General features: G+C 41.0%; 1 protein-coding gene across 1 annotated transcript in view; it reads left to right on the top strand.

Annotated features, from left to right (window-relative positions):
- The window catches only part of CAB39 (calcium binding protein 39), an 86767-nt gene extending 71350 nt beyond the window's left edge, over positions 1-15417 (top strand). The window contains exons 6-9 of the mRNA XM_082658831.1: positions 5816-5875; positions 9469-9534; positions 12101-12244; positions 12872-15417. Of these exons, the coding sequence (XP_082514957.1) occupies positions 5816-5875; positions 9469-9534; positions 12101-12244; positions 12872-13060 (459 nt within the window). The 3' untranslated portion in view covers positions 13061-15417. The remainder of the gene's footprint in view (positions 1-5815; positions 5876-9468; positions 9535-12100; positions 12245-12871) is intronic.
- Positions 15418-15670: the final 253 nt, after the last annotated feature.

The following is a 15670-nucleotide window of genomic DNA, read 5'->3' as shown; positions in this document are numbered from 1 at the left end:
GTAGCAGCACCATGTGTCAAGAAGGGATACTCCTGGGTGGGAAGAAAGCCAGAAGCCTGAGCGTGGGACACTCTGGGAGGAGGAGGGTGAGGGCAGAGGAGAGGAGCAGCAGTGGGGTCGGAGAATGCAGCCAGACCGCCTGACCAAGAAGAGCACAGGTCACACGCTCCTGGCGCAGTTGGCTCAGAGGTGAGAGAGATGTGCTGACTAACTCTGTGCCACAGATGTGAGTCCCTGATTGGCCTTGCTGATAATTCCATCTCAGATAGGATTGCTTTTTTGAATGAAATTCTCACCAAGAAGAAAACGGTGGTGATGGAATCACTGTGGGTAAAGCAGCCCTGTCAGGTCGTGGTAGCCAGAGAGGGAAGGATTGGGCAGAGTCAGGCAGTCCCTACCTGAAGAAGAGAAACTTTAAAACCATGTAGGATTCTAAGGATGAGCTCTAGAAGAGAGAGCAGTGAGGAGCGAGCTTGGCTTCTGTATCTCAGCTGCTCCCGATGACTCAGAAGGGGCAGAGCTGATTAAAGAGCCTCCTGAATGGAGAGCTCTCCAAGAAGCAAAGTTAAGTAGAGCCCAAAACTAAGACAATATAAGAGAGGCACAGACCTACCAAACACGCCGAAGGTACCACCCACCCCTCCTTAAAATGTCTGGTCGGCTCTGGTCTCACTTTCACACCAGAGGTGCTGACAAGCAGGGAGGGAGGACCGCTCCTCTTCTGGTTTGCTAATGTCTTCTTTGCAAAGAACATTTTTATATCAGAAAAGAGTAGATGGTTCGTGCTCTCCTTCGAGAATATGACCAGAGCTACCTTCCCAGAAAGTGCATTCTACACACAAAAACTTTGAAACAAATGCAGCTTATCCATAACCCTGGATTTAAAGTCCAAGGAACAGGTGCTGAGTCTTAAAAGGGAATTAAAACTACCTGCGTGAAATATGTCTAAGATTCATAGCTTGAACGAATGGGGTTCTGAGATAGTAAATCAGTGGCCAAATATTTGTTCGTGATTTTTTTTTTTTTTTTGAGGAATTAAGGAGATGGGGAGGGACATCAGAAGGCCAACAAATATATTTCCAATTTTCCAGAGTAAAAGAAGGTAGATTCCCCAGAGAGGCTGGTGGAGCTCGATATTATACCTGTGTAAGGTACTAGAAAGTATTGCTAAAGAGATGATTTCTGAGCATTTTGGAAAGGAAACCGTGTACCCACAGCCAGCATGGATTCACTAAGAGTAAGTTCAGTCATACTAATCTCATAGACGCCAGTAGATCAGGGGGCTAAGGGTGTGGCTGCCTGGATTCAGTTCCCAGCTCTGCTGCTGATTTAACCTCAGTCTTTTCATCTGTCAAAATGTAGGTAATACTAGTATGTCAGGGTTATTGTGTCTTCACATAGTATGGGTGCAGTGAACAGTAGCTATTAGAATTATTCCTTTATGACAATGTGGATATATTAGATGTTGAATAATTGTACAGGTCTGTTTTCATGGAAACAATGAAAAGGTAGGAGCTAGATGGAGTTTCAGGGTAGCAGTTCATAATTAATTGAACGCCATATCCATAAGGAGCCAGAAAATGGATTGCCACCCTCCTGGAGCAGAATTTTTAGTGGATTTGTCTTTACTCAGCACAGCTGAACATTTTTATTAGAGACTTAGATAAAGGGTGATAACAAATGTATACCATGAGGGGATAGAAGGCAGATAACAGAGATCCTGAAATAAGGCCTCATAAAGATCCAGAGAGGCCAGAAGATAACAGGTTGAAATTAAATACGGATGAACTGAGGTCGTCCTCCTGAGGACTCAGCTCTGTCAATATGAGATGTGGGAGTAAGGCATAATAATAATAGGTAATGCTAGGTGTAATTGTTACAGAGTGTAATAATGACTAAAAGGCAGGTAACGTCATATCATACTCAACCCTATGAAGGAGATACTGTTATTATCTCCTTTACAGATAAGGAAACTGAAGCCTAGAAATGTTGGGGGAAGTCAGACCATAAATGGGGAAGCCAGAATTTGAACCCAAGCAGTCTGACTAGAGAGCCCACCCTGAGTAAACAAAATTCTGAGTACGTCCGGTAAAATTAAACAGTATGATGCTGTTGCCCTGCCCCTAAGCTACCTGTGACCACGTAATGTGTGACCTAAGGAGCTGTCGATGGTCTCAACCCCACTATAAGCTTATAAGGTAACAACACATAAATGTGTTCCATTCCAGGCGCTACACTTTAAGAGGCACATAGACAAATAGATGACTTTCAGAAGACAGTAGATGGTGAGGGGGACTGAGAACCTGTCATTCGAGGAGTGGTTAAAGGAACTGGACGTATTTAGCCTGAAGAAGAGGAGACTCGGTAGGGACTTGCGTGAGAGCACCACTTGTATTTAAAGTGGGTCCTAGAGAAAATGTACTAAACCTAGTTCTGTTGACTCTGACAGTTTTCTGGAAATAACCTGGGGATAGGTTTTGACTCTCTAGCACAGGAGGAACTTTCTGACTTTCAGAGCTCCAAAGGTGAACCACACAGTTGGAAGAACTGAGTCTCTTGTCCTTGGACATAGACAGTCATCAAGTACGAAACTGGGCCACATGACTTGCCAAGCCTCTGTGAAAATAGCCCCCGGGTGAGCAGCATTTCTTCAGGGATTCCAGGGCTGTCTTTGTGACATGATGTTCGGGACCCAAACTCACATAACTTTTAGGAATCTTTTTAATTCAGCCCACCCTAAAAGTCGGCTGCTCAACCTGCTGGACTTGGGAGATGACCCCTGACCTTTCTCCAGGTAATACCAGGGTCTCGGCTATACTGGAATTTAACAGGTTCTTTCTGTCCCCCTGCTGTCTGGCCCAGCAGCTCTGCTGATCTGGGACCGCGTGCACCCTGTCCACTCTGCAGGTCGCTTACCAGATGCTGGCTGCATGACCACTTGCCTTCGTTTTCTGATCTGTCGGTTTCTGCCCCCCCCCAACCCCCACCCCAGCCTGGTTTGAGCTCTCCAGAGCTCTCGGCTCTAGTTCCAAGGGTAAGGTCTTCTCCCACCTCTCAGGAGACAGAGGCTCTGCGCAAGTCCCCACTTCCTCTTTTCCCAGCTTAGTATCAGCCTTTTTACCGGCTCCCGGCAGTGGTTCCTTCCCTGCCAATGTTTTACTCTCCTTAAAGGAGGGCTGCTTTAGCAGCCTCAGCACCCCTTTCCAGTGTCCCTACCCCAAGGCCATGGAGAAGTGATTCCTAGATTGGCAGTGGTTTCCTGAGCTTCCTGGTCTCTTTAAACCAGATGATAACAAGTAGAATCTCTGATGGGGAGATGTTTGAGGTTCCCCCTTGTCATGTGTGGCCCAACTGTGAGCCTCTTGCTGCTGCTGGAGGTACAGCTTTCAAGGTAAATAGTCGCCTTACTCAGACCTAAAGAAAAAACTCTGGCGCAGCATATTTAGGATCTTTGCTTTTCAGAGTAATACTTTCTACCTACCTGTTTCTAAGAAACCAACCCCAGTGGAGAGCCGTTGTCTCTGAGACCCCCTCCTTTGGCATTCTCTTTCGTCATATCATGACAGAGTGGTGAGCACCTGGCTCCTGGCTCTGTACTTCCTCACAGTGGCCTTCAGAAAGACCCAGCCACAAAAAGTAGACGTGACACTCAGTCTTGCATGGATCTAGCCACAGCAGTCCTTAAATTCACTTTTTCATTGTTCATTCAGTTCATTCCACAAGTCTCTGAGTGCCTGCTCGTGTCTTTAGGTCCTGAGGTTCAGCAGTGATCTCTTTTTTTTTTTTTTTTTTTGGCCACACTGCACGGCTTGTGGGATCTTAGTTCCCTGACCGGGGCCCCCTGCAGTGGAAGTGCAGAGTCCTAACCACTGGACTGCCAGGGAATTCCCAGTTCAGCAGTGATCTGTCCAGACAAACGCCTGCCCTTGAGGCTCCTAACTCAGGGGAGACCGTCATAGACCACACAGTAGCGTGTTAGAGGCGGGACACACTCTTTAACAAGCATGGTTGATACATTCCCATAAGGTTCTCATGTTCCTGTCTCCCTCACATCTGACCCCATGGACCAATAGATAATATAAATTCTTCTAGCCCTGCCATCTCCTCCTTCCCATGTGGGGAAGCCTCAGCATTTCTTTCCAGATGCTTGAAGGTACTCAAACTCCAGGTTTTCTAATTTTGCCTGTTTAATCCCCAAGGGGGATTTAGGAAAAATTGGGTAGACCTTCCATGGGCATAGGACACATACCCCATCCAGCAGTTTGAACACCTGTAAATCTTTGGGGTAGAGTTAGAAGCCTTCTTAAAAGCATACTTTGAAGATTGCTTAATGTGCTGTTTTCCCAAACATGTTCCCTGATTCTGTTGGTTCATTCATTTATTTATTAAATATTAAGCTCTTACTATGTGCTGGATACTGCATAGGTGCTGGGGATTCAGAGGTTAGTAAAAATAGACATGACCCTTGTATGTATAGACTTTATAGACATGACCCTTGTATGTATAGACTTTACAGCCTATCATGAGAGAGACATTAATAAAATAATCCCACAGATGTCAAGTCATAACTGTGACCATGCTTTGGTGCCAGTGACCAGTCAGGAAGGGTCCCCCATGGAGGCGATGTTTGAGTCGAGGTCCAAAGGTTGGAAGTAACTAGGCCAGGGGAAAGCCTATGCAAAGGAGGCCTTTCAGGGAAGGGTGCTAACAAGCAGGCAGCAAAAGAGCTCCCTGCAAAATCTCTTGAAACCTGATGGATCCCCACGAGGGTACCAGAGCTGTAGCTCTTTCCTCATTCGTTGACCATGGAGCATTCCTTAGAGCACTTCTCAGGACATACTTCAGGAAACACTAGTTCATTGTAACCTGGGTAAGTCAAACATACACAGCAAAGAAAACAAGTTAAAGGAAAGTTGGTTTGCAGAAAAGGGATTATTGGCAGTGACCTCTCCAGTGGGCAGCTGTAAAGGAATTTAATTCATTAATTCACCGAAGATGAATTGGCTGTTCCTGCTGTCACGTGTTTCCATTCTTGTTCCCACCTTGTGAGACCAAGCCTAATTCATTGCTAACTTCTATGTCCTTGAAGGCAAGGACCATATCTTTTTGTCTTTGTAGCCCCAGCACCTAGAACTTTATCTGGCACATAGTAGGTGTTTTCTGAATGAATGATCCTTGAGTTGTTTCCAGGGAAATTCATGGGGTGAGGCATAAGCTCGATTTCATAGGGGTGCACAATTGGACTCTAGGTCATACTAACTTCTGGTGCTACATGTTTGCAGCATTAGTCTGCTTACTTAGGAGCTAATGTTTATAATATGATGGGGCTTTTAAAAAACATTCTACCTCTGAAAAAAGATTGCATTCAGTATGAAACTGAATGTAACTCAATTTAGGAGGAAGAAGATGGAACCTCCAGTACTTTTTCTAATAAAAGAAATGTCCTCTTTCGCCACCAGGAGCAGTATACTATTTGACGTTTTATCACAACCGTTTACTTTTATTTCATTTCAATTCTTGATTCCCTTTCTTTGAGTTTTTATCTCCATTGCCTTATAAATTTTCTTTTTAATTTTTCCTTCTAAGAGCTGTAGACCTGTGACAATCATTACAATCACAATTTGATTATTAATGATTTTATTTGCTCTTACATAGAATCAACATTTTCAGTACAATTCATGCTCAAGTGTTTTTAAGTATAGTAATTTTTAACAACAGTTTTTATCAGGTAAAATGGCGTGGAATGTTTAGGATTCTCTTTTCTAAAAGAACTTGAATGCCAAACAACTGTAAAAAGTGTATTTTCTTTTCCTAGGATTTACTTACAAGACATAAATTGCTCAGCGCAGAATTTTTGGAACAACATTATGATAGAGTAAGTACATGAAACACTATTTAAAATAGCACATTGTAAGTTTTGTTACCAGAAATGAAAGATTTTAATTAGATTTTGTACCAGAGTATTTATTTTGGAAATACAATGTTTTTAATTGATGCTGTAGTCATTTCTCTACTAAAACAAGGTATAGAGCGTTACGTGGTCAGAACAGAATTTTATCTTTTTGACGACACACTGCACTTTGCATCTTTTCTCGCTTTAGAAGAGGGAAATAAAGCACTTTGCTGCTGAATGATAATATACAGTTAAGATAAAAAGAAAATTACCGTCTGACTTCTTATCTTCCCCTTACTTTCCGTTAGTTGCTCACATTCCTGCTGCTTACAAATAGAGAGAAAGGGGCACAGCAGCAGGTAGATGGGCAGAACTCTAGCCTAGAGGACGCAGCAGCCAGTTCTGCCCTTGCTCTGCTGCTGACTCCTTGTGACCAAGACCAAGGCCCGCTGGGGGACTCAGAAGTCTGTCCGTATTTGTAAAATGAAGACATTGGATTAGCCCAGCCTTAAGGCCCCCTCCAGATTGAGCTAGTAGTAGAACCCCCAGAGGTTTGTGAATAGTGCTGGGTGCTCTGATAACCTGGTTGCCCTTGATCATCACAGCAGTAGCGTCATGTGTTCTCTCCCACCATGTGTCAGCTCTGCTCTCCACAATTCCCATGAGCACTTCCTTATGCCGTACTAGTTTAATGTAGGCATTGTCCAAGATCTCATAGGTGCTCCTGGAGAAGTTATGATAGTAACAATCCACTTAAAATTTCTCTCTCTCCCCCAACATTTGGCTTAGGTTTGCATTCTTCCACTAGTTGTTTGAATTTTTAAAATCCTAGGTATTGTTAATACTTCATTGTTCACTGTGCCATTGAACTAAATTAGAAGATTCTTGGAGGCAAAACCTATGCTTTCTAATTCTCTTGTGTTCCTTTTCCCGTCTTTCCCTCCCACTCCCAGTAACATCATAACACAGTGCTGAGTACATAGTAATTCCCTCATAAATAGCCTCATCAATGGCTTAAACATAGCTGGTCTTTTTTTTTTTTTCTGCCCGTGTACATTGGGATGTGGGTGTGTTTTTTTTTCCTGTGCATTTGTTGGTTTAAATCGGAAGCACAGTCGTTTTGTTGGTGCCTTTTGCAGTAGTTAGAAGCGTGGGCTTTGGCACCAGACTGCGTGGAGTTTGGCTTCGAGTCCCAGCTCCACCGTGTGCTTCTAGCTCTTGGGCAGCAGCCTTCATTCACCCTCTGTGCCTTTAGGATCTTCAGCTCTAAAAGAAGGCTCATAATAGCACCTTCTTACTACTGGGTTGCTGTGAGGATTAGATAAGAATGTGTGTGTCAAATGCAAGACACAGTGCCTGGAGCACAGTAGGCATTTAATAAACATTAGCATTATTATTTCTATTACCACATGGTCTCAAGGGTTTTTTTTTTTTAATTAAACATATGAGTATCTTAATTTAAAACCTACCAAAGATAAAAACTAATTTCCCAGAAATTTGCTACCGGCAATGATGTCGCTTTAATTTTGTGATAAAATATTTTCCTGTATGTTATTAATGGGTGACATTGGTTAACAGGATTTTAGCCAGTTTATGTGCAGCAGCTGACAAAAATGTGCATGCAGTGCAGTCAGATCCAAGGAGGAGAAGGAAAGTGGGGAGGTGCAGGCAATTTAAACTAAGCTGAGGTGGAGTTACTGGGCAAAGACACATGCTCTAGAATCTGTACACTTGACTCTGAGCTTTCTAATAATTAAAGCATAGAGGGAAACAAAACCAAGGAAAAGCTCACAGTATCTGTAAAGCTTGTTCAAAAGAAACAGCCTTTTCTAGCACTGGGACCTGGAACAAATTTCTTCCATCGACATTCTTAGACGGGAATTGAATTACAGTGTCATGTAGTGGACGCAGTCACCGAGCGTGCCTCTGCAGTAAATAGAATGGCGCTCACGGAGAGCAAATCTTTGAGGGGCCCAAACGGTGCCTGACCTCTGTCTCTCCTAGTCCTTTATTGCTGGCCCAGGGATAAAATCTAACCAGGCAGTTCTCCTTGAGAATAATTTCTTGCAACCAAGCTTACCCTAAAAATTATGCAGCAGAAAATCTTAACTTGCATTTTCTGTCGAGAACTTGAGGTGTTCCTGTTTCTGCATTATTGATTAAAGGCAGACCCAATTGTTTGATCATTGGCTTGACGATCATTTGAGACAAGGTAGGGTTAACAGCCATCTCTGAAGAGAAGAGTTTTAGTTGCTTGCATACTAAATAGATGGCCATCCCACCTCTGCCTAGAGATAAGCAACAGAATGAATGCATAGGCAGTTCTGGTTAGCTTTAAACCAAGGGCTGGAAAACGTTTTCTCTAAAGGGCCACCCAGATAGTAAATATTTGAGGTTTCATAGCCATGCAGTCTCTGTCAGCTCTCCTGTCTGTTCTACTGCAAAAGCAGCCATAAAGAGTTCATAAACTGAATTTGTTTACCATACACAAGTGAGCATGGCTGCGTTCCAATAAAACTTGTATAAAAACAGACGGTGGGTTGGATTTGGCCCATGAGCTGTAGTTTGCCAACCCCTGCTCTAAACCACAGACAAATGGCTGATGAGAACCCATCATAAAGCAAAGGTAGAAACGGTTTTAGCATGGACAAATTACAAAGCAGGCATCCTCTACCACCCACCACAACCAAGGAAAGGTCTCAGTAAAGCACTGATACCCAGCAGAGTCATACTAGTACTGCAAAACTTTGGAACTTTTAAAACCTGTCTGTAGTTAAAACAAACAGCTAAGTGGCCTTCTCTTCTAACTTTTGGGAAGTGTGGCCCTAGCCCTTGTGTGCCCTTCACTTCTGTTTCCCACCTCCCTGCTTTCCTCTGCTTCTGCTCCTTACCATTCCAGGGACACTGTTCTTGTTAGGGAGCACCATTTTGTAAATCTAGTGGACATTCGTCAGCTCTTAAAATCTGTATCATTTTGCATTTTCCAGGTCTTCGCTCATGCTGTGTTCTTCCCTTTCTATTCCGCAAGAGTGTCTCTTCTCCTCCCCATTTCTGAACAAAATCTCTCCCATTAGTCAAGTTTGAGCTCAAGTCCTACCTTCTGTGGGACACCTGCCTATTTAAAAGTGCTGAATTTCTTCTCTCTCCTGTTTTTAATTATTTTCTCTTCTTGCTTTGAAAGAACAGGCAACTTTTCTCTTTGTGCTTGTGCTTTGGACTAGTTGAGTTGTAAAAAATAGGAATTTTCTAATCTAACACCAGGAAATGAGAGCTGACTCAACAGTGAGAAAACAGTGGGGGGAACGGGAGTTATGTTGTGTGCATATGGACTTTGGACAGAAGAGGACCAGATTTAAGCTATATGCGCACCTGGCTAGAGCTGGGAGGGGGCCAGGAGCCTTCTTCGTGGAGGTAACCAGTGGGTACCACCTTGAGGATGGGTGTGAAGCAGACAGGAGGGGCTGAGCTTGGGCAGCGATTGGCCTTTGTGCTGTTAGAAGTTTGTACTCAAGCTTTTTAATGTTATTACTGGTCTTTAAAAAAATAACTCTGATACGTGTTTTCTTGTCTTTTAGTTCTTCAGTGAATATGAGAAGTTACTTCATTCAGAAAATTATGTGACAAAAAGACAGTCACTCAAGGTATGACAAATTATTGAAGTAATTCATTTCTCTCCACCCCTTATTTGAAATGTGTGTTTGGGGAAAGGGAGATATGGTGCTATGGGTTCTAGACCTTTACAGGGAAAATAGACTTGCCCATGGTCAAGATTTTTGTGGAAAGGAACAGGCTGGGTTCAGCAGTGGTTCCTGCGGGGCAGCTGCCCCTGCTCACCTCCTCATGTGTTAGAGATACCAAAATGGAACATACAGAATTTTGAAGAGGATTTAATCATTTAGTAATGAGGTATTTTAGATTTGGGAGCCTATTGTTAAAACTTAGAATCGTATCACCAAATTGAAGGCGCTGCAGGTGTTTTGTTCCCCAGAATGCTGCCCAGATGGCACAAGCTTGCTGTGTGAGGGGAGAGGGGTGGCCGTGAGCAGTGACACTGTGAACCGTAGACGAGTTTGGCTGCTTTGTATCAAAATAGGATGTGGACAATTCCATTTGAAACTTAAATATTTAAAACTCTAGAACAGGGTTTGGCAAACTACCAAATCCAGCCCACTGTGTATTTTTGTAAATAAAGTTTTATTGGAACACAGATGCATTCTTTTATTTACATATTGTCTGTGGCTGTTTCGGCTGCAACAGCAGATTTGAATCGTTGCCCCAGAGACACTGTATGGCTAGCGAAGGAATGGATATGAAGCAAGTCTTTCATTCCTACAGTTTCTCATGAACACATGGAGAAATTTTGAGGACCAGTGGTACTCTAAAAATGTATTTTAATTTGTACTCCTTTTTGCTGCCACATTGGCATTTATTTATCCCTATATTTATTTTACCAGCAAATTTGTATTCCCTGTACCAAGCTTCAATTTATTTATTTGTTTGTTTGTTTTTGTTTGTTTATTTTTGGCCCCGCTGCATGGCTTATGGGATCTTAGTTCTAAGACCAGGGAATGAACCCTGGCCCTCGGCAGTGAGAGCGTGGAGTCCTAACCACTGGACTGCCAAGTAATTCCCCCAATTTTTTATTTTTATGTCCAAAGAAATTCTTTAAATTACTGGTCATCCTTCTCTAAATAATCACATTGAAATGAGTCATTTTCAGTATTTATTTGGTTTCTGTGACAGAAAATTAACACCCAATAAGTCTATACATACTTAATACTACCTTTTGAGCCTCCGTAAGAGTAAATACTGGGCTTCTTACTTTGAAAGTTGTATATTTTGTGATTCAGATTTGATGTGAAACCTATGTGAGCTTTTGAATTCTTCCTCTAAATTCTTTATAAATCCTAAGTAGAATAGATTTGTTTTCCTGCACATCAGGTTATTTTTGATTTACTATGATGACATGTTATTTATCTGGAGATCAGTTATCTGGAAACTTCAGGTATCTAGAGCGTAGCCAGAAACCCAGAAAGGAATTAATAACAGCAAGTAAACCATGGCAAAGTAGCTCTATCCATGCATTTTCCTTCCCTTAGACCTCACTCCATGTCTCTTATTAGACTCGGGTCCAACGTGCTTTTCATGTATTCATGCTTTTATTTCTCACTATACTCTCATAAGATATAGGTCCATTATCCACTCCCACTGTACAGATGATAAAACTGAGGCACAGAGAAGTTAAATAACATTCTCAAGGTTAGAGAACTCACAGGGAGCAGGGAGTCAGGACTGGAACCCAGGCAGGCTGGTGCCAGGGGCCAGGCTCTCCACTGCTCTGCTTCTGCCTGTGTCCACAAGGACCACAGCTTGGTCCCTGTCCCCAGGCAGGTTATACCACCTGCACACTAGTCCTTGACTAGAAGTTGGCACACTGACAGCATGAAGAGGTGACTGCTGGCTTCAGAAAAAGAGAAATCTAGAACAAGCAGGGACAATTTTAAAATTAAGGGCTGATACGGTATAGTCAACTCCGTAGAACTCAGGAAGCACAGACTTAGCTGAAGGCATGAACTTTTTTTTAGCTTAATTAATGTCATTTTTAGTAATGTTGAGGAGTCACTAAGAAAAGCTTAGAGTATCTTCAGGATACCTTGCTTAAGAAGGAACAGAAAAGTATTTGTTTTTATAAACCTTTCTGAATCAGATAAGATAAAATGATAAGTTTGGTGTGTTTAGGGGTAAGTATGTGGAAAACTTTGTACATGAAACCCTTTGTCCTGTAAAGTTCAGATAAATAAAATAAGAAATAGTAAAATTATTTTTAAATTAAGCTAAGGTATATAGTTATTCAGTAACTTATCGTCTGACCAGTTTCTTTTTACTGAGATAACACAAATGCATATTTAAAGACTAGGTTCTGACAGTCTCAGATTCTGGGCCAAATGTGACTTGAATGTCCTCTTCAGAGAGCAGTGTCAGACTCACCATAGGTTTAAACCCCGGAAGAAGAGGTAGGTGTTCAAGTAACAAATAGGAGGCGCTCGTTAGCTTTTAGGTCATAATTCAGTTCAGTTCATCAGTCTTTTGAGTGCCTACTAATATTCTGTGCTTAATAATGATGATAATTTAATGAATTGTTTTTAAAACTTTGGTTTTACTTCAAATCTTAAATGATAATGGAAGAGTAATTGTTTGTCTTCTCAGCTTCTCGGTGAGCTACTATTAGACAGACACAACTTCACAATTATGACAAAATACATCAGTAAACCTGAGAACCTCAAGTTAATGATGAACCTTCTACGAGACAAAAGCCGTAACATCCAGTTTGAGGCCTTCCACGTTTTTAAGGTAGAGTACTAAAAGCATAAACACTAGTTGTTCATCCCATTTCATTTACAAATTACTGAAGTTTTATTAGGTTCATTTTGGTAATCTCAGTGACACAGCTCAGTTCAGTCAATTTTCATAGTTGTGTGGTACAACATTTAAACAAAAACAGACCCAGAAACAGGGTATATACCATTCGCATTTGGGAACAAGAAAAGTTTATTTGTAGAGGGGTGTCGTTTATCTTTGGCGTAGAAGATTATTAATCATCACGTAAAGCGTAATCCATTTCTTAATGCTTTCCACGGAGCTTTTTGTTCTTAAAATCCATTCTGACCTCCTCTGCCCAGAAATAACTCCTGCTCATTTTATTCTACAGTCAAAGTCTATATTTAATACCAACTGCTGAGTTTCAGAGCATGAGTGAATATGTCAGTCCTTTTTGTGCTAAAACATGTAATTCTCCCCCTTTTTTAAATTGTAAAATAAGGTCTTCCAAAGCGAACACCTCTGAATTAATAATCCTGGCTTCACCACAGGCCCCAGGGAAGCATTGGATGTGTATAGCATGTGCTCTGCTAACTGCGGCATACATGTCCCCGTGTCTTGTTCTTTCCCTTTGGCTGATGTTGATTTTTCTCTGTGCAGGTGTTTGTAGCCAATCCTAACAAGACGCAGCCCATCCTAGACATCCTCCTCAAGAACCAGACCAAACTTATAGAGTTCCTCAGCAAGTTCCAGAATGACAGGACCGAGGATGAACAGTTTAACGATGAGAAGACCTATTTAGTTAAACAGATCAGGGATTTGAAGAGACCAGCTCAGCAAGAAGCCTAATTTCCTGTAAACATCTAAAATATTAAATCCAAATTCAGCATTTGCTGTTAGCTATTCAGCATCAGGCACTGTTATCAATTCATGAGGAACATTACTGCTAATCTGCTGTTAAGTGAACGGTTTTCATTTTACCTTGTTTGTTTTTTTTAGTCCAAGTTGGAGAACGTAGCTGCTGCTTTCTTGCACACTAGAGCACACGTGGACTTTTTCTTGATCTTTGTGTCATTTCAGAATTCAAAGACTCCGTTTGCTGTAGAAGTTCTGAACATGGCTAGGTTCATGAAGGCAAATGCATAGATGATAGTGTGTGTTAGGGGAAGAGGGCACTGATATTATCAGAGCAGACCTGCTTGTTTGCATTTATCTTTGTTAAAGATCTGGGTGTGGATTCTTGGTAAGATTATATGCCTTCACTAATGGAAGACTGTGCAGAGCTTTATTTGAAATCATAGGGGAACTATATCCAAGATGTGAGCTTCTTGGGTGGATAAAGTTGACACACGAATAAATTGATACTGAAACTTAGCAGCTTCTCAAAATTGTGAAGCTTCGTAAGGTCATAAGGAAAATGTATATATGCTTTTCACAGCTTTCTAGAATTTTTTGACATTTGATTTTCTTGAGACTTGTAAACCTGGATATGTTGAAGGGTATTTGTTAATTTTACTTTTTGAAGGTATTTTAAAACAGTAGAGCTAGCAACGACACCTCGCATTTCATTTCAACAATGCTTACAGTTTCCTTTTGTATATAATTCTTAGAATGCTCATTTCTTTTAAATGATTTAATTTGTACAGCAGAGGAATGTTATTGTATTAGTATGTAACTATTACCTAATATTGAGTTTTTGCAAAAAATGAATGCTCATAATATGTAATTGAAATACTTCAGATCACCTGAAAATGCTGATTTAAGTATCACAGCATTAAAAGAAAAAGTAAACCAGTCCTTTGTATTCAGTTATCCAATGGGGTGCCATCAGTAGGCTACAATACAGATCTGGAACTCAGTCAGCTACACTTTCCTGCATAATATTGGCCTTACTCATTTAAAATGAGTCATGAGTTCTCCAGATCCATGAATGATACCGATTATGCTAAATTAACGCCGATTCTTTGTGTGGGGGGGAGACCTCTGTAGAGCACCTTTTCTTTCTTAAAGTAATCCAGTACAATAGTTGTGAAACTGAATAATTAAAACTTTGGCTTCTCTTAGGAAAAGAAGAGTTCCTAGTCATAGGTGTCCTATGGGGAAATTTATTTTTTTTAATGTCCTGTTCCTTAATGCTGCAAATTATCAGTATTTATAAAGTAACTGATTTTGCACCACATTTTTGTTACTGTGACCACGGCAGAACAACGTCTCCTAGAATATATCTATGTAAAGTTATTAGAATGGTATCTGTTCATCTTAGTGATATGAAGATCACAACTAACAACTTACAAATCAGAGTTTGTCAGTTCGAATTCAGCATGGCTGTAGCTGATTAAGAAATTTATATAATTATTCTTTGCTAGCCTCTCTTACTAATTGAATTATTTATCAGCCAGTAAAGTGAGACTCCCAATTGATGTTTCAGCGGCTTTAAGATCTCCTTCTAGGAGCACCAGTTAGGAAAACAGCTCCAGAAAACATAGATATATTTTATTCTGTTTAATTGAAATGGCAGTCTACACTTATAATTGGTTTTCCTGAGGCTGTCTTTACCAAAATCTGTGTAAAATAATTCATGTTTTTCTATCGGAACTAGAGAAAGCAATCCAAGCTCCTTGAAATGAAAATATCCAAGATGTTTAGGAAGGCAGACTTGGCTGCAATGCATCATTCTGGTTCTTGTGGTCCAGTGCTGGGTATCCGGATTCCGTGTGCAAACATTAATTACACCAAGTGGAAGAAAGGTTTCCTTGCCAAGCTGGTTCTTAGAACTTGAAACAACAGCTTCCACTTTGGCAATGCTGTCATAGCACTAGAGCCTTTGTGTGGAAGACAGGGGTGCAGTGTGTCAAAGAAAACACTGATGTATTACTATTGCATTGGAATCTGGGGATAGTTAAGACTTTGGGGTTTTTGTTAAAATGTGAAAACATTCAAAGTTGAAAAGTTGCATTTGAAGTTATCATTTAATATATTCATATTACCAAAACTATTATACTGGAAGTGGTTTCTTTTTGTGTTATAAAGGTTTCATTTTACATAAGTCAGTTAATGTGTGATTTTTTAACCCTTAAAAAAGGTGGAGATGTATACAATTGTTAACAATGCCATGGAAGCATTTCCTTTCTCTTGAGGAAAAGTAAATTTCTTATCAGATTATCTGGCTGGCCCTGTAATTTAAATTAAAATAAAATTTTGGAGAAACAGCATTGTCGGTTTTTTGGTTTTATGATGTCATAGATAAATTCATTTGTGTCACTGTGAACACCACCATCAGGAGACACAGTAGCACAAAGTTTGTCACAAACTGTACCCGGGAACAGTTAATACACAAGCCTCTAAGTCTTTTTTTTCCCCTTCGAGGTTTTATTTTTGTTGTCAAAAATGTGGTTTTCATTTAGGTCATAGCTCCCTGGCCTTTCCTTTCACAGTTAAGTATTATTAAGCCTTATACAA

The sequence above is a fragment of the Grampus griseus genome (assembly GCF_964374135.1).
Source record: "Grampus griseus genome assembly, chromosome: 7".
In the NCBI taxonomy this organism is placed as follows: Eukaryota; Metazoa; Chordata; class Mammalia; order Artiodactyla; family Delphinidae; genus Grampus; species Grampus griseus.
This window is presented reverse-complemented; position numbering and strand designations above follow the sequence as displayed.